Here is a 20,808-nt window from a genome sequence, read left to right on the forward strand (position 1 = left end):
GACCAGAAAAAATGTTAATATGTGGAGGAAGATAAAGGAAAATATATTCAATGCATGTAACACAGACAAAATAAAATAACAGGTTCCATTTTGTGTACCGCTTCCATAGTGACAGTGTCGAGGATTCACTGAAACTGAGGATAAACATAAATTTCCAGGGTCATGTGACCTGCATGGTCTAAAGACAGTGCATCCACAGCACATATTGCAGCTTAACTCCTCAAATCTGCTGCTGAAAAGAACAGATCTCATTTGTGCAAAGTCATTGATATAACTGACTTAAAAACAAACCTACCTACCTGAGAAGACAGTGGACACATTACATATGCAGGTACAAAAAAAGGTAATATGTACCTTTTACATCAGTAAATAAAAAAAAGCTGGTTCTGTTTTCGGAGAGAAGCTGAACTCACTGTTGTGGAGAGATGCACACTGAGGAAGCTGGAGGACATCTTGAAAAATCAAGATCATCCTCTACATCTCATTGTGACAAATCAGAAGAGCAGCTGCAGTGGACGACTAACCTCATTTAGATGCAGGACTGAGAGGTTTAGAGGATCCTTCATGTCCACTACTATCAGAGTCTACAACACCTCAGTATAATGAGTAATTCTGTCTTTTATTTTGTTGATCTGATTAAGAAACTGATTAAAAGTTCATCTGTATCTGTATTCAATATATACATTTTTACAAGCCTATATGCACAGGTTACACTGTAATTAGGCATTTCCCTATTGCCTTTGGATACTTTGAGTTTTAATCTATATTTTTAAAGATGCCAAATGCAAAATATGCCAAATGCCAGTGTAACTGCAAGTGTATTTGCTGGTTCAGTGTGTTTACCTTTTAAGAAATGCTGAAATCTGAGGTAGAACTCCTATTTTCTGAAGACTGTATTTTGTTCACAGGCCTTAGATAGGCTCTTTTAAGGTAAAGATGGAGAAAAAAACAGTAAAGTAGGATTTTCATTTTAAAGTTAGCATTAGGTCCTTTTAGACTTAAGATAGTCAAAGTCAGGGGTGTCAAACTCATTTGGGTTCAGGGGCCACATACAGCCCTATGTGATCTCAAGTAGACCAGACCAATAAAATAATAACACTGAAAAAAGTAAAATGACATTATTGATATAAAATATTTACATCTACATTGCATACTTTAAAAAACGTGAACATGAACAACCACAAACAACCCAAAAGTGCAATTTTACCAATATTATTCCTCGGCTTCTCATTTACATACGTACATTACAATTTACAGATCACAGTGGATCTACAAAGACACAAAACATTTAGTAATAGGCATACAAAATGTTAAAATTCCATTTACTTCCCTTAAGACGTTTCAGATTGTTCATATTTTTTGCAAATTATTCATATTTTTTTTTTGTCAAAAGATAGTTTATAAACGGAAACATTTTCATGTAATTGTGGATTTTTACACTAAACAAAGAGAGTTTTGGAGTGGTCATTTATTATTATTGTTATTATTATTATTATTATTATTATTATTCATTCATTCATTCATTCATTCATTCATTATCTGAACCCGCTTTATCCTCACTAAGGTCACGGGGTCGCTTGGAGCCTATCCCAGCTACTTAATTTATTATTATTATTATTATTATTATTATTATTATTATTATTATTATTATTATTATTATTATTATTATTATTATTATTATTATTTCTTTTACAGTTCAAACCCTCTTGAGCTCAAATTGGGCTGAACCTGGCCCCTGAATTGAAATGATTTTGACATCCTTGATTATTAATATATTCAGTATATTTTTTGCATTTGACAAATTCATCCCACAGGCCGGATTAGACCGTTTGGCGAACAGGTGTCCTTTGACAGCAAAGTAAAAAAAAAAAAAAAAAAAAAATTGCCAAATAAAAATGATGATATCCAATGAAAAAATACACTTTCCTAATTTTAATACAATATTTGCATAGGTTTTATGTTGACTTAAAAAAAAAAAAAACATTTCAAGTTTCCACCTGCCAAGAGTTAATTTTGCAGCCGTGACATTTTTTACAGTGTGGGAGTCTCTGCTCATGCGTGCTGTGACCCCAGCGGCTGTCCGGACTCGCGCGCACACATCCAGTCTGTAGTGTGTCAGTGCCGTGGAGTGGAGTTGTGTGTCCGTGTGGGGCGCGCGCGTGTCTGCCAGTCGGGTCGATACAATTAATCAGCTCCAATTAGTTGCCATTATCAGTCGGTCAGTCCCGGTGGTTTGTGTTCATCCTTCTGCTTCTTCCTCCTCCGACAACAACAGCCGGGATGTGTGAGTAGCAGCCCGCCTGGCTCCTCCGCAGCCCCAGAGGTGTCTCCAACATGGACCGGATAGGGGTGTCCTTCCTGGACCCTCTGGACGACTACGAGCTCATCCACCGCATCGGGTGCGGCACCTATGGAGATGTGTTCAAGGTGAGTGGGAACGGTTTTTACTCCTGTTTCTTCCACCACCACCACGGCAGAGGTAGGAACCAAACCAGCCCCATCAGGACGTGTTAGTTCATGAACACATATTCTCTCTCTGTACACCCTGGATTTCACTTCCTGTCATTTATGTCAAACTTAATTATGGTTGATTCTCTTTTTTTAATTATTATTTTTTTAACTATAACCTCCATGTTAAAGCTTCCACTTACAAATGCAATGTTTGGTGCTTGTGTGAAGGCTGAGACACTGTGGAAGCACTGATCATGTCACTAAAGAATACTGATGTGTACATTACCTGGAGAGATGAAGACACGTCATTACAACAAAATCATTTTTTGAACCCAGAAAACCCCTGTCCTGTGTTGACACACACCACCAGCCTGTTGCATCAGTAAAACATGTACAAACCTGGTGCATGTCGTCTTTTCTCACTTGATGCTTTGGGTGTCAGGATGCAAACATCCTGTGCTGTTAACCCGCCCCGGTGCCCTGTGCATCCTGCACAAGCAACACAAGAATTTACATTGTTTCTTTTTTTAAACATCCTAGATGGCACGGCTGTATTCAGCAGTTTATGGGCCCTGGGGCATGTACAGACCCCAGGGCCCCCGGTGCCACCACCACCTCCTGGTGCGTATTGTTGTTGCTTGTTGACATCAGATCAATACATTGTAAGACTATGATCAGCAAATCACTGTGACTTCATAAAATCACTGCTACCTCTGCAAATTGGATCAATCACTAGTTGCTTTTCCATTGACCCTCAAATTGCACAAATTTAACTTGTGCATAAAAATTTGCCTAATGGAAACATGAAAATTTTGCCAAAACTCATTTTCAGTTAAAAGTTTTTGCACTGGTAAGAGGTGGTTTTTCAGGCGTAGCGCAAATTGTAGTGTTACACAAAACTGCAATGGAAAGACCTTTTTCCACAACTAGAGTCACATAAATGAATTAAAAATAAGGATGTTGACAGATGTTAGCTACAAGTGAAGAAGAAGAGTTTTAAAAGAAACGTAGCGCGGTATGTGTGGACACACCAGGAAACAAAATCACTTTTTAATTTAGTATGGGATAGAGGGGTAATATATAATAATGAATATATCTGTAAATCAACATGCTATTTACGTTTGTCGCCATGTTTATGGAATGACTTCTCGTGTCATCTCGCGATAATAAATAAACAAATCATCGCATTTGTGATTTAATAGAAAAACTGACATTACGTACTTCTGTTTTTTTGCATTGTTTCTTTTTTTAAACATCTGAGATGGCATGGCTGTATTCAGCTGTTTATGGGCCCCGGGGCATGTACAGACCCCAGGGCCCCCGGTGCCACCACCACCTCCTGGTGCATGTTGTTCCTTGTTGACATCAGATCAATACATTATAAGACTATGATCAACAAATCACTCTGACATCATAAAATCACTGCTACCTCTGCAAATTGGATCAATCACTACTCGCTTTTCCACTGACCCGCAAATTGCACAAATTTAACTTGCACATAAAAATTTGCCTAATGGAAACATGAAAATTTTGCCAAAACTCATTTTCAGTTAAAAGTTTTTGCACTGGTAAGAGGTGGTTTTTCAGCCGTAGCGCAAATGGTATATCACACAAAACTGCAATGGAAAAACATTTTTCCACAACTACAGTCATGTAAATAAAATAAAAAAAAGAATTTTGACAAAAGGGATGTAACAATTACTGGTATAATGATAAACCACAGTAAAATTGCAGACGGTTAGTTTTACCATTTAAATTCTAATTATCATGATAACTGTGTTTGATTACTGCACTTTTACGGGAAAAAAACCCTATGTAAAAATCTGCTTTTATGTTAAATATTTGAGTATAGTTTTAATTTATTACAATTTTAATTGTATATACCTAATATTTGGAACCAATATTCACTTTTAAGGTCTTTGAAAAGGTTCATTAAGCATCTGTGTGTTATTTATGCAATAAAGTATATACATTTTTCAAATTGGATTTTATATATTTTTTTGTGTTTTCTGGCCTTTTATGTTTTTATAGTCAGTTAAAGTGAAAACTAGAAGCACTTGGAGAGCGCAGACCTCCGCCAAGGCTGATCAGTGGCCCCCCCCGTGGGCCCCCCCCCACCCCCGATCACCACCAAAATTTAATCATTTCTTCCTTATCCCATTTCCAACAAACCCTGAAAATTTCATCAAAATCTGTCCATAACTTTTTGAGTTATGTTGCACACTAACGGACAGACAAACAAACAGACAGACAGACAGACAGACAGACAAACAAACCCTGGCAAAAACATAACCTCCTTGGCGGAGGTAAAAATAATGGACAGATCATATAGATGAAGTTGTGCTAAAAAAAAGATCCCAAACATGGGTATAGTAAACATTTGTTTATATAGTATATAAAGGCAAAATCAAAAGTACTAAAAAACAGACAAAATAGGCTCAGACCACTAAAGGGTTAATACTTGAATGTTTCTGCCAACAGAAGGTACATTGTGCCAATTATTTTATTTTATTTTTTTTTTTCCCAAAATACAACTTGGTTAAATTATTTCAGTGTGTGTATTAGTACTTTTTGAACATTTTGAGCACAATAATAATATAATTCAATAATATTACCATAATAATGATAACCATGATAATTCTGGTCACAATAACCGTGATATGAAATTTTCATATCGTTACATCCCTAGTTGACAGATGTTAGCTACAAGTGAAGACGAAGAGTTTTACAAGAAACATGGCGCGGTATGTGTGAACACACCAGGAAACGAAATCATTTTTTAATTTGGTATGGAATAGAGGGGTAATATATAATAATAATGAATATATCTGTAAATCAAGATGATATTTACGCTTGTTGCCATGTTTATGGAATGACTTCTCGTGTCATTTCGCAATAATAAATGAACAAATCATCGCATTTGTGATTTAATAGAAAAACTGACATTACGCACTTCTGTTTTTTCAACATTTAGTAAATATCAGTAAAGTTTTGCCCATATGTCCAGTGGAAAAGCGACTACTGTTGATGAGTTTCATCAATAACAGTAGTCCAACACCTTATGTATCACCAAACTCACTCCTTCCTGATTCATCCTGTTTTTTTTTCCTTCGATGACACTGACTACAGTGGATTACCTTCTGGCTGCTGTAGGTCAAAGGTCAAGGTCAGGATAAAATCGTACAATACATGTGATCTAGAGCCACATAAGGTCAAGGTCACAGACAGTAGGATTTGGTAAAAATTGTCCAGAGTTTTCGTTCAGAGTTGACAAGACTATACATTTGGACCGTTGTGACTATATTCACACTCGTATCTCAGTTATGAATCTTGTCCTGGTTTGATCATATTTAGGAGAAGATGTTTCATACATGGAACCCAAAAATCTGGCTCCTTATCACGTTCATCTGGGGTTTTTTTTTTTTTTTTTTGAAGTGGCCTGTCTGTTTGTACATGTAGACATCCCATCCTGATTTCAGAAACCCAAATTAGACCCGATCTGGGTTTTGAGAAATCTGAATGCTCCTTCTCCTGATAGTTTTGGATTACTTTTCAGATGCCAAGTGACGTGACAGAAATACTATGTAAACAATGGAAGCATGTGAATGTGAATGAAAGAATCTTACTTCTGAAACAACCCAGTAACAGTTTAGTCTTCCCCATAATAACCAGTATACTGATGTGCATGTAAACACAGTCCTTATCATCCAGAAAACAATGGAAGACAATATTCCATCTGCTGGAGATGGAATGTTGTGAGAATTGTTCTTTCCGAGTGCATTGTAGTCCTTTATGCTTGCTGTCACCTTGAAGTCCAAACACATTTTGCAGCTTTGTTGAATCAAACACCTCACTTATACATTACAGTACTTTGCTTACAATACATGGCATTTGTCACTGGAGCAAGTTCTTTTCAACTATTTTGTGTTTTTAGAAATTTAGCTTAAAGCTGCAGGAAATCAAGAGAAAAAAGCTATAATTTTAACATACAAACGTTTCTTTTGCAGCTAGAATCACATCTTATGGCACTACATCTATCAATCACATTTCACTTGTGTGAAAACCCTTGTAATCAGCTAAAATCTGCACATTGTGGATTTTCTACGTATATCCCAAAAACACAGGCATAGAGTAGATCCAGAAGTCTGGTGTCCCCTCGAACCCCTTGAATTACAATTTGCTGAAATGTAATTACGGAATTATCAAGCTCTGCAGTCTTAACCCCACAATTTCACTGCAACGCACTACAGTAACCCCCAACCAAAACAGCCAGCACAGTCCTGTAGAGACCGACCTGATGTAGGAGCAAAGTATGTGTTTAGTTTGGATGCCTGTCTCTAATGATAGTCATGGAGGTGTGTGTATGTCACCACCATGTCACAGTGGTAATTTATATCACCTTCAGTTTGTAACAGAGACAGAGTGAGTAGGTTGTTGTTACTTTCTGTTGACCTCTATTTTGACTATTTTGTCCAGTTTGCTGCAACATGTATATGGGTGCTTCTATGAAACTGGGTTCATTTTGGGATCTGGCACTTTGTCAGCTTTTTAGACCCAAAAATAAAAGAGAAATGTAGACCTATTTCCCCCCAGGATGTACCTAATGATGACCTCAGATAAATGCAAAAAAAATATATATATATACAGGGTGGGGAAGCAAAATTTACAATGAACATTTAGTTGTTTTTTCTCAGCAGGCACTACGTCAATTGTTTTGAAACCAAACATATACTGATGTCATAATCATACCTAACACTATTATCCATACCTTTTCAGAAACTTTTGCCCATATGAGTAATCAGGAAAGCAAACGTCAAAGAGTGTGTGATTTGCTGAATGCACTCGTCACACCAAAGGAGATTTCAGAAATAGTTGGAGTGTCCATAAAGACTGTTTATAATGGAAAGAAGAGAATGACTATGAGCAAAACTATTACGAGAAAGTCTGGAAGATACTATTAAAGAAGAATGGGAGAAGTTGTCACCCGAATATTTGAGGAACACTTGCGCAAGTTTCAGGAAGCGTGTGAAGGCAGTTATTGAGAAAGAAGGAGGACACATAGAATAAAAACATTTTCTATTATGTCAATTTTCTTGTGGCAAATAAATTCTCATGACTTTCAATAAACTAATTGGTCGTACACTGTCTTTCAATTCCTGCCTCAAAATATTGTAAATTTTGCTTCCCCACCTTGTATATACTCTTGCTCTAAGCCATCCTAAAATGAATGAATTTTTGATAAAGTATTGGGACCAAAATTAGGACCAAAACTGGGACATGAAACACTACCTAGGTGTCAGTGCATTTGATCTGGAAAATATGGCTTGAAATGGTCTTATATAGCGGTATAAATAAAGACACTGTGTTAAATTTGTCAATTTTACTGGTTTTTCTAGTCCAGACATGCAGGTTTTTCATGAATTTCAGTCTCATTCCGAGTTTTGTGTGTGACCCATCGTGTCCACTTGTGTTAAATATATATAAATTGCAAGTAATTTTGCAACGGTGGTCATTTTTGTGAAACACTCTTTGTTGCATGATTAGTTTGATTCCCAAAATGTACCTGTGAGAGAATAGAAAGATATATATATATATATATATATATATATATATATATAAATAGTAGCACAGAATTTTCGCGTCCTTTTTACTGTTACACACGGATTTTTAATCTAAAAAAATACATATATAAAAAACATTAAAATGTATTATATCTGAAAAAATAGTTTCTCTTTTATCTCAGTAAATATTTATTTTTAAAATAGACCCAAAGTGCTCCCAAACTTACTTCATAACATTAGTCTAGATCTGGTTTGAATTTTTAGCCCCTCTGTCCTGTTTTTAGGGACCAGTTTCATAGAAGCACCCGTATACATGTCTACAGTAAACTACAAAAATACAGTAACAGTCTCATGCTCTGGAAACTGAACATAGCCTATCAGGCAGACCTCTATACATGTGGCTTCTCAGCAGCACATTTTTACATCCCTAAGCACTGTCAATGGTAAATAACTGCTATTAGATACGATATAAAGTTGTTTGTTTGTTGTTTATTTATTTATTTCGAATTTGCATTAAAACCAAACAACAAAAGGATTATATAAAAGAAAGTCCAACATTCGAAAAGGAGCAGGATGAAGTTTAATTTATAATTTCCCACCCCCCCATCCTTCAACCTACCCTACATTCTGGCACAAAACACAAAATTGCTATACATGTCAAAGTCAATATAGGCGTGCTATTCCATGTTAGAATGCTTAGATCAGGGGTATCAAACTGGTCCGCCAAAGGTTCCAATCTGGCACATGTGATGAATTTGCAACAATTACGCTGAAGATACTAACAGTCAAGGGTGTCGAAGTCATTTTAGTCCAGGGGCCACATTCAAACCAATTGTGATCTCTAGTAAAATAATATCATAATAACCTAGAAATAATGACTCTAAATTTTCTTAGTTTAATGTGAAAAAAAAGTTACATTATGCCTATAAATAATGACAACTCCAAATTTTCTCTTTGTTTTAATGCAAAAAAAAAACACATTAATTAATGAAAATAACATTAACAAACTATCCTTTAACAATAAAATGTGAATAACCTGAACAGATATGAACAACCTGAAATATTTGAAGAAAATTAAATGCAATTTTAACAATATTTTGCCCGTTACTAAATGTTTTGTGCCTTTGTAGATCCGATCCTTAGATCCATAATCCAATCCATAAGTTTGCATTTAGCATTTTTAATAAATAAATAAATGAAACACAACCAAACTGTAGAAAAGTATTGAATTGTGTATTGAATTAGCAGCTAATGATGGTGTTCACTGCAAATTAATCTGATCTTTATTTTCTTGATAAATTGTTTGGAAAATGGTTAAATATTGTTTCAAAAATGTTATCACCAAGTGTCTTATTTGGCTCACAATCCAAAAACATTCAGTTTACTGTCACACAGCAGAAAAGAAACCCGGAAATATTAAACATTTATGAACTTTCTTTTCGTATTCAGTGAAACCATGTGATGTTATGGTTCTTCTGTGCATGACGTCTGGATCAGTTCACCCTGGAATCAGATTTTTGGTCACATCTAAGAAAAATAATGTAAGGAAACAAAAAAAAGATGAGGGCATTTCACATGAAGTCATAGTGAAAACAGAAGGAACTGCACCTGCGAGGAAAATGTTAGAGCTTCTCACTGACGCCGGCGGCTTTTACAGCGAATCAGTTTGTAACTGTCAAACTTCTACTGTGAAGGAGACTTTCACTTTAAAGAATGATCAAAGCTGATTTTCACACAAACAAGGGAAAGTCTCATACTTACATGTCACTATTAACCCATAAAAACCCAGAGCTACTTTTGTGGCAGTTCCTAAATTAATTTTTCTCTCTATTTAACCATTCTTAAGTGATTTATTACTATTTATTATAATATTATTCTCTGTTTTTTCCATTTATTTCAGTGAGAATCAGGTTTTGTTCTATGTTTAATGCACTGATCAGGTAGATGTTCATAAAAACTAACACTGAAGTTGGTAGTTATTTTATCAGAAACAGAGAAAACTGGTGTAAAATGTTAGCCATCTGATTTTCTCAGTGTATTCAATATTGAGAAAACAGTCTGGAATTGGGCCAGTCGCTGTGAAATATGCACTATCTACTCTATAACGACCAATCACAAGTTGGGGGGCGGGTGTTTTGCAATGCGTCATACACAGCGACTTCTCTTTGTCGCGAGTCAGAGTCAGTTCCAAATCTGCAAATCTCTTTACAACTGTTGTCGGTCGTTTACTTCATTCAAAAACATTCAAAAATAAGGACTGAATTACAGATTACACCCTGTATTCTCAAATTTCTCTGACAAAAGCGACAGTAATCATTCACTGAAGTTTCTACTCAACCACCGCCACCGCACGCTATGATGGAAACATGCTGAAGTTTGTTGACATTAGGGATCTGCTTGTCGCATTATTACGTCACATCCATCTTATCTGTGATTGGTTTACTCTGCACCTGTTAGTCCCGCCTTCATATTTGGATTCAAGCCCCGCAATTCCAGTCAGATTTCTCACTGAGAAAGATGGATGTAAAAAGTGGCTTTATCAGCAAATATATCAATAAATGAACATAAACCAAGTGTGTCCATCCACTGTCACTGATCCAACTCCATGGGTTTTACTGGTGAATCAATGTTATAGAACAGGGGTGTCAAACTCATTTTCCTCCGGGGGCCACATTCAGCCCAATTTAATCTGAAGTGGGCCGGACCAGTACAATAACAGCATGATAGCCAATAAATAATGACAACTCCAAATTGTTTTACTGCAAAAAATAATATTCAGTTATGCCAATATTTACATTTATAAACTATCCAAACAAAAAGGAAGTGAATGACCTGAAAAAAAAAAGGAATTTGTTAAGAAATATAAGTACAATTTTACAAATATTATGCCTCGACTTATCAGTTATACATATGCATTATAGGTCAGATCTACAAAGGTACAAAACATTTAGTAACAGGCAGAATATTGTTAAAATTGCACTTAATTTTCTTCAGACATTTCAGGTTGTTTATATTTGTTCAAGTGATTCACATTTTAAAGGATAGTTTGTTATGTAAACATTTTCAGAATTTAATGTTTTTTGCATTAAATCAGTGAGAAAAATTGATGGTGTAATTATTTATAGGTAATTATGATATTATTTTTGAGTTTGATGCCCTAACTTGCACTTTTCAAATTCATCCTGCGGGCCGGATTGGACCCTTTGGCGGGCTGGTTTTGGCCCCCGGGCCGCATGTTTGACACCAGTGTTGTAGAAGATGACAGTGTTTCCACGTTCACTACGGAGCTTCTGAACATCCAAATGGGTCATATCTGATGACCATGAAAAGATGATAAACTGCATTTGACCTCTATTATTTACATGTGTTGATAGGATTATTGGATCAACAGGTATTAAACAGTTTATATCAGTAGATGGTTTTGGTTGATGGTGGATGTTTGGGTATTTAAGGGTTAATTAAGATGAATCTTTCACACAGTTAAATGTCTACACAGTTTTTAGCCCTTTGTGTTTTGTTTTGCGCTATTACAAGTATTGTGTTACATAGGAAGTGGATTGTTTTCAGTTTCTTTTTTGTGGTATACAACGCCTGGACTCAACTGTAGACTGTGCACCTTATTTATAGTGTCAAACAATCAGTGTAACAGCCACCCTTTGCACTAGTTTTACACGCCACTTTTGTTCATGCATTGAACACTATTAACTCCTTATCCAAAAATTATGTTATTCTATCATCTATTTGTGACGTAGTAATGAGTTAGAGCAGGGGTCTCAAACATGTGGCCTGGGGGCCAAATGCGGCCCGCCAAAGGTTCCAATCCGGCCTGTGGGATGTGCAAAAATTCCACAGTCAAGGCTGCGGAACTCATTTTAGTTCAGGTTCCACACAGATCAATTTGATCTTAAGTAAAATAATGGCATAATAACCTACAAAAAATGATGACTGTATTTTCGTCTTGGTTTGATGTGATAAAAATAATATTATACTATGCCTATAAATAATGACAACTTCAAATTTTTTTCTTTGTTTTACTGCAGAAAATATTAACATTTACAAACTATCCTGTAATGATAAAAGGTGACTAACCTGAACAAATATGAACAACCTGAAATATCTAAAGAAAATTAAGCACAATTTTAACAATTTCTGTCTGTTACTAAGTGTTTAGTGTCTTTGTAGATCTGATTCATAATACACATGTACAAATGAGATGTTGAGGCATAATGTTGTTAAAATTGCATTTATTTTTCCTAAGAAATTCAATTTTTTTCAGGTTATTCACATCTTTTTTGTTTGGGTAGTTTATAAAAGTAAGTATTTTCATAATTTAATGGGTTTTTTTTTTTGCACTAAATCAAAGACAAAAATTTGGAGTTGTCATTATCTATAGGTTATTATGTTATTATTTTACTGGTCCAGTCCACTTGAGATTAAATTGGGCTGAATGTGGCCCCTGAAAGAAAATGAGTTTGAGACCCCTGAGTTAGAGCCTCTCTTGGCAGTATTATTTTAGGATACACCTAACCAAACAACAAAACAATAGTGGTGAAACTTGACAATAATATACCAGAATGTGATTTGTAAATTTTTTTTTACTTGTTTTGGTATGTGAAGGCAGCCAGCAACACAAGAAAACAGCAAAAAATGTAATCTGCTACTAGAGAAAAAAAATAATCTGATCTGAAATCAGGTATGTTGAGTCTTGCTGATGGTTGATGTTACTTAGAAGTTATTTATTTCTCACTTTGTATAATATTTGCACTGTTTTATATTCCACCAGATATTTTAATTTGAGTGTATGTGAGAGTAAGAATAGTTTATTGGTATGTTCCAGATATCCTCTATTGTTTATTATTCGTATCGCTCTCTTTTGAAGTGTGCATAATGGTTGTAGGTTGGTTTTGTAAATATATACGTCAGTCTACTCTGCAACTGGAGATCTTTATACCTTTAAAGCTCAAGCAATTTGTGGTTTTAAGGGAATGCATGCAGTTAGGGATGTAACGATTGCATAATGCATGATGATAAACCGTGGTAAAATTTCTGACTATTAGTATTACCGTTTAATTCGAATTATCACGATAATTGTGTTCGATTACCACACTTTGAAAACTCATGGTACAGAGAGAGAGTGAGAGAGAGAGAGAGAGAGAGAGAGACCTCCGACCTATCTATCTATCTCTGAAAAAGAAACTTAAACTCAAACTTGATTTGGAAAATGGTCAAACAATGGCCATAAGGTGTCATCTTTCATGCACATTTGTATGTTTGATGTTTACGTATAAATATTTGAATGTTTCGGCCAACAGAAGACAGAGTGACAAGTACATTGTGCCTGTTATTTTATTTATTTTATTTATTTATTTTAAAACTACAACTTGGTTAAATTATTTCAGTGTGTGTATAAGTACTTTTTAAAAATTTTAGCGCATTTCAACAATACCGTGATGATAATGATAACCGTGATAATTTTGGTCACAATAACCGTGATATGAAATTTTAATATCGTTACATCCTTACATGCAATATAGGTCATCTTTTTTTTCCATACTAAAGTTAGCAGGATTGGCATTATTGTACCTGTTCAGAGTCTGACATCTACTCCAACTTATACTAGTTGGATCTATGCATAGTTCACTGTCCTCTCCTACTGGGAACACAGAACCCTGGATCATGTCCCACATCAGGGTGTTTCATACCACTATTTGGCTTAGACAAGGCACTTAAGCCATTTTGGGAACCACCTAAGCCCAGTTAATGTGTGGTCAAAGTGGAGATCATCAAAACTAATTAATGACGATTCATAGATCAAGTGATTGATGCTGGTTCCCACTGGTCTTAAAGCTTTTTGTGTATTCTTTATCTGGTGTTTTCCAAATTGTTCTGCACATATGGTAATAATACTGATCCAAAACTACATGAAATTATATATTTTTTTGTGATAGGAACCCTAAACCCCCTACCCATCTGCCTGGGACTTCCACAAACATAGAAAAGATACTGCAAGAGTCTTTAATTATGTGAAAACAATTAGACACTTTTTAATTAAATAACATTAAGTTTTCTTGAAGGAAAACCCTCAAACCCCAAGACCACACAATCACAGTGCATATGTCCCCTCAGAAACCCGGGAAAACCCTGCATATAAATCTAAGGACTGAGTGAATAGATTCACTGTCCCTCTCACATTTATCCTCTGTTCATAAAACTGGACATTTAGTAGTTCAACTCAGTTCTACCTTCAACAGAAACAAGTGAAACATGCTCTGACAACGCTGATACTTCACTATTAATAATCATGTGAATACAGATTTATCAGTGGAACCAAACCAGGACTTGTACGTCAATACTTAACCCATAAAGACTCAAACAACCACTGGTGACCAAAACCATCTACTGGTGTAATGCGTCAAACACCTGTTGATCCACTAATCCTACTATATAATATACATTCTGTGTCCCATTGATGTTGCAGCACAAGAGGGCGTTTGTACGGATTTTCCTCAGCCTTCACTGGCCCGATCGCCATCAAACTCACCAAATAAATAGAAACATTACCTGACTATCTACTAGGCATAATTTTATGTCCGTATTCAAATGTTGTGAGGTATGCTGGGTGATTTTAGCCTCTCTCTACTTTGAATTCTTCATCCCTGCCACCATACTCCATTTTCGGAAGTGGTTATGCTGCAGTTCATGAAATTTCTACTGCTAGCAGACGATGCTACAATGTGAAGGTTGCAGTTCACTACCACTGTATGAATTTAATCATGCTTGACAGGCCAAACAAATACATGCTCTTCCCTTCATGCCTCACATGTTGGCTCAAATTATTACCTGCACAATGCATGATTAAATGGTAGTTTACAAATGGATAGTGGTGGCAGACAAGTTCTACTTATCATGCTATCGTACAATGGCGCCACGGGTACAATACCGCTAGCCCTATCATACATGTAAATAATTGTTGTAAAATGCAGTTTTTAATCTTTTCATGGTCATCAAATATGACCCATTTGGACGTTCAGAGGCTCCATAGTGACTAGGGTTGTAAGAAAATATTAGTTCTGCAATATATCGCGACATTTCATGTCACAATACTGTATCATTTTTAAAAAGTACTGTATCAATATTTTTAGGTATTTGTTCAAATGCCCATATTGTGGAAATTCATTTTTGTTTTTTTGTTTTTCTTTTTTGTTTCTTTTTATTTATAATTATTTAACTCTTTTATTAAATAATGTTAGTTCCTTTATTGGGATAGCACAAAATAATGTTATGATGTTGGTTCTGAACTAATAGAATATAAACATTTGAGCAGGATCTTAATCTGTAATGTCTGTAAAACATAATTTCAGTTTTAACACAAGAAAATTTTGTGATATAGCATCAGATCCTGTTCTGATCAAATAAAAATGTGTTTAGTATTTGTGCGGATTTCTGGTGTAATTCAATTATTCAAGGAAATAGTCATTTAAAAAAAAAAAGAAACAAACAAAAAATTGCCTTTTTAACAGTATCATGATATATCGTGATATATTGTATCATGAGCCTAGTATTGTGATTTGTATCGTATCGCCAGATTCTTGCCAATACACACCCCTAATAGTTACTGTGGAAACACTGTCATCTTCTACAACATTGATTCACCAGTAAAACCCATGGAGTTGGATCAATGACAGTGGATGGACACACTTATTTTATGTTCAGTTAATGATAGATTTTGCACAATAATGTATATTTTTCTTCACTTTTCTCTGTTTTGGATATAATAACTCTCAACTTTAATCTGAGCCTTTATAAACAGCTACATAATTAGTACATTAAATATAGGGAAATACCTGATTTTCACTTAAAAATGGAAAATACAGACAATGATATTAGAGTAAATGGTGATAAATCACTTAAGAAAGCTCATTTGGTAACTACCACAAAAGCAGCATTGGGTCTTTATGGGTTAAACTACATTTTGCTATCTATTGTATTGTATTGTATTTTTTCTGCAGTAAAGCTCTAAAGGTTTCTACTGCTGCTGTGAGGGAGCAAACAATAGCACATTATGGCCTCCCACTGCTTGTGAGTTTGTTACTGTCAAGGGTGAAAGTCCTGATCATGTGACTGTGTGGGTTTTCCATGGACTCTCCTTCCACAGATTCAGAAGAAACTTGCCTCAGTGTGTGACCCTCTTATTAGTTTCATCTGTGGTTCTGACCAGCTGAAGCCGGTCCAGACGGGTCATGCTTTCTGTCCTCGTACAGTCGCACACGTCACTCTGGTGATGTCAGAGTAAACGCCTTTCACTACAGGACTGAGAAACTTAAGATTCTGCTCAGTTTAGGTTATTATAATGCTTCTATTTCCTTTTTTTTGTTGTTGTCTTGCATGTTTTCTAAACAGTGGGGCAAAAAACATCCCAAAATCCTCAATATTAAGTGTTATGCCCGACGAACCTTTTGTTCTGATTAGCATCCTTTTCTTTTTTCTCAAAATTGTTCCTAGTTTCCTTGAGTCCTCTTTATATTCATCAGTACCAGGACCAGTTTGTAACTCTCACCCTTCATAAAAGGAGTCTGATATGTGAAGAGGGGTGAGGATCAGTACAACGAATAATTAAAGCTAATGATGACACCTCTTTAACACCCAGCAAAGTTACTGGAATAACTTGTGAGAAATATTGAGTATTGCAGCTTTAAAGATAGGATGCTTTTGTTTTTAACCCTTGAAGACCCAAACAGCCACCAACGACCAAAAGCATTTACTGATCTAAAATGTTTAACACTTGTTAATCCACTAATCCTATCAATTCATGTAAATAATTGGGGTAAAATGCAGTTTCTCAGCTTTAAATCATAATCAGATAGAAACCATTTGAATGTTCAGAGGCTCCATAGCGTCATCTTCTACAACATTGATTCACCAGTAAAACCCATAGAGTTGGATCAATGACAGTGAATGGAGAAACTTGTTTTCATGTTCAGTTGTTGATATCTTTGCTGAAAAACTCACTTTTTCTTAAGTTTTTTTTTTTTTTTTTTTTCTGTTTCTCATCTTATAACCTTTGAATTTACTCTAAATTTGCATGAACACCTACATGATCAGTGAATTAAATATAGGAAAATACATGATTTACACTGAAAAATGCAAAATACAAAGGATAATATTACAATAAATGGTGATAAATCACTTAAAAATGATGAAATGTAGAGGAAAAGTTAATTTGGGAACTGCCACAAAAGTAGCATTGGGTCTTTATGGGTTAAAAGATAATAGCAGTGTCCAAAATCAGTCTGTATTCATGTACAGTTCTATGCTAAAGTCCCAGGCCACCATCACATTTGTTGGTTTAGTAAAGTTCCAATTTATGTTCAGATGTTGATATCTTTGCTAAAAAACTCACTTTTTCCTCAGTTTTTGTCTGTTTCTGATCTAATAACCTTTGAATTTACTCTAAACTTGCATGAACACCGACATGATCAGTGAATTAAATATAGGAAAATACATGATTTACAATGAAAAATGCAAAATACAGAGGATAATATTATCATAAATAGTGATAAATCACTTAAAAATGGTCAAATATAGAGGAGAAATTTATTTGGGAGCTGCCACAAAAGTAGCACTGGGTCTTTATGAGTTAAGAGATAGTAACTGTGTCCAAAATCAGTCTCTATTCATGTACAGTTTTGTGCTAAAGTCCCAGGCCAACATTAGGTTTGTTGGTTTAGTAAAGTTCTAATGACCACACATATGTATTTCTCAGTCTCTGCATTAAGAGCCAATCAGTGAAGTATGTACAGCAAGAAAAAGGAAGGTTTCAGGGAAAACCAGTTTCTATAAACCTGTGTTAGTATTTAGTGTCACCTCCCTTTACATTTAACATGTCTTTAACCTTTTTCTTCAGACAATATGAGATTTATTTCATTAATTACCGCCGCCAAGGAGGTTATGTTTTCATCAGGGTTTGTCTGTTTGTTTGTTTGTCTGTTAGCAAGATAACTCAAAAAGTTATGGAAGGATTTTCATGAAATTTTCAGTAAATGTTGATACTGGCACAAGGAGCAAATGATTACATTTTGGTGCTGATCGGGGTGGGGTGGGGGGGACTGATCTGCCTTGGCGGAGGTCTGTGCTGTCTGAATACTTTTCTAGTTTTATACCAGGTTTCATTCAACACGTGTCAGATATTTCCAAGTGTTTGTGCTGCTTCTTGTCATTGGGTTTCATTTAGTCCATTTGTGTGTGTGTGTGTGTGTGTGTGTGTGTGTGTTTTAAGGCTGTCTGCATATTTCCTGTATTTTCTTGCTGTATCTGAAGAAAAACGAATGAGAAATAAATACGTGTGCTCATTTCAACCTCGTAAAAACAACAAACCCAGCGATGGCCTAAGACTTGTGCACAGTACTGCACGTTGAAGTCCCTGTGGAACCATTTTCATGGTTTAAGTATTTTTATGTCCCCTGCAGAAGACCTACAAGATAGTTAGCAGTAATGTGTCACTGGGTTGTTTTGAATTTGTAGAAATCTTACAATGCAATGAAAAAATACTGTCTGCTGCATTTACACTTTTTTCTGGTAACATTCCAATAATGGGTTGTGCTGTATATTACTGAGTGGCAAAGGGAAACAAGTGTTCAGAGAACACAAACCTCCGCCAGGCACCCGGAACAGTGTGCATGTGTGGATCGACTATTTCTTCTTAAATTAAATAGTTTCGAGGTTGTTCCATACAGCAGAAAAAGTTGAAGCTTGGTACCAGTCATGTGTATGTCAAATTATATTAAATTCCAATCAATATTTGTTGAGTTATAATGAAAAATGTGTGGTAAATGGGATTTTCAATGTTAAATTGAAATGTCCACAGAGTCCACATTCCACAGTGGGTGTGGACAGTTTTGTGTCAGATACAAGATATTGTTATAAGCTATGGGTGTATCAAATTGGAGGCTAATCGGAGTCATTTTGAATTTTTTAAGAATTTTGGAAAATTGCTTAATGATGAGAGATAGGAAAATTGTAGATTTTGTGACCTTGCTGTGACCTTGAACTTTGGCCTACTTGGCCCAAAATTTAATGGGTTCATCCCAGGGCCTAGGCCTATCTGTGGGTACAATTTGGTAAAGATGGTTGGAATAGTTTTCCCGTAAAGTTGCTAACAAACAAACAAACAAACACGCAAACAAACAAACACACAAAGCAAAGGGATCACAATACCTCCTGGCGGAGGTAATAATGCAGAAGTATCAAAAATTGCAGTTCCTTGAATGACCAAAGGGGGTGGGCTCCCAGAAACTCAACTTTTCTGGTGAAAAACACGTGTTTACAGTCTCGTACAAAACACTTTAAACTAATGTGACTCCTTATGACAATGCTACAAGGGTGAGTTTTTTTTTTAATGTAACTTACTTATCTAAAGTACCTGAGGGTTAAAAGTAATGCATCACTAATGGAGCAGTCACTGTGATTGACAGATAAGTCTGTTCTTGTCTGTGCTGTGGGCTTTGATTGACAGTCAGCTGCTGAGTCAGACATTCCAGATGATTGAATAAAACGTATTTTTCTCCCGCCGGCAGCTCAGCAGTAGTTTTGTCTGAGGTGTTGCAATGAAAAGACCATCAGAGTATTGACAGCTTGGAGTTTAGAGGTTAAAGTTTATTACACCTTTACTGTATCTTGGTTAAATTAGATACTAAATTTAACCCTTTCATGCATGACTTATGAGAACCTTAGGCAAGATTTTTTTTTTTTCCTTGAGTGTTTTTATTCCCCCTTAGGCATGAAAAAAACGATGTGATTGATTTTTTTTTTTTTCATGGAGTTACAAAAATGTCCATACATTTAATTTTTGAAGTAACGAAACGTGTGTTTAAAACCCAATATCAGAAAGTACTGAAGAGAATTAGGGCCACTGGAAAAAAAATACAATGAACTAGGGTCCAGTATGTATTTTTTATTATTATTATTATGAGAAAAAAAGTCAGAATTATGAAATTAAAGTCAGATTTCAGAGAAAAAAGTCAGAATTCGGAGAAAAAAGTTATAATTCTGAGATTAACGTCAGAATTCTGAGTTTAAAGTCAGAATTCTGAGATGAAAGTCAGAATTCTGAGGAAAAAAATCAGAATTCTGAGATTAAAGTCAGAATTCTGAAAAAAAAGTCCAAATTCAGAGTTTAAAGTCAGAATTCTGACTTTTTTCTCAGAATAATAATAAAAAAATATACATTACACCTTTTTTTATTTTCCAGTGGCCCTAATCCTCTTCCGTAAGAAAGTGCTATGAAAACAATGAAATAAAAGCATTTTTAATGCTGCTAATCTGATGTTTTCTCACATTTTAACATATTCTTATGCTAGTTATTACTCATTTCATGGAGATAACATACAAAAAAACCTTTGTGTCTAACAAAAACAAGTGGTTTACACCAAACATGTTAGTGCAGATCAGTTTTATCAAGAACAGCAAAGTGACTGTAATGGTATGAATGTCAGCGTATGGGATGGTGCATGAGCGTACACTGTGTTGGCTGATATGGAACTAAAACAACAAAACCCATGAATATACAAGAGAACAGCTGGAGAAGACCACTGACCACTATGCATGAAAGGGTTAAAGTGGGGGAGTAAATTCACTATTTAGTGTTTACAATACAGGCAGTAGTGGAGATTTTTAGACAGAACTTGTGTTGCTGTGTTGTTGTTTGGTTCACATATAGACGATATGTGGCCAGCTGTAAAACAGTTCAGGACTGAGGATTTGACCCCTGTCCTTGAATGCACCACTTACTCTGAGTTGC

At 35.5% G+C, this 20,808-nt stretch overlaps 1 protein-coding gene across 1 annotated transcript in view; it reads left to right on the forward strand.

Moving 5' to 3' along the window:
• The first annotated feature begins 2,098 nt into the window (after positions 1-2,098).
• map4k2 (mitogen-activated protein kinase kinase kinase kinase 2) overlaps positions 2,099-20,808 on the forward strand; it is a 91,801-nt gene continuing 73,091 nt past the window's right edge. The window contains 1 exon segment of the mRNA XM_030162712.1: positions 2,099-2,427. Coding sequence (XP_030018572.1) covers positions 2,335-2,427 — 93 coding nt within the window. The 5' untranslated portion in view covers positions 2,099-2,334.

The sequence above is a fragment of the Sphaeramia orbicularis genome, chromosome 18 (assembly GCF_902148855.1).
Source record: "Sphaeramia orbicularis chromosome 18, fSphaOr1.1, whole genome shotgun sequence".
NCBI lineage: Eukaryota > Metazoa > Chordata > Actinopteri > Kurtiformes > Apogonidae > Sphaeramia > Sphaeramia orbicularis.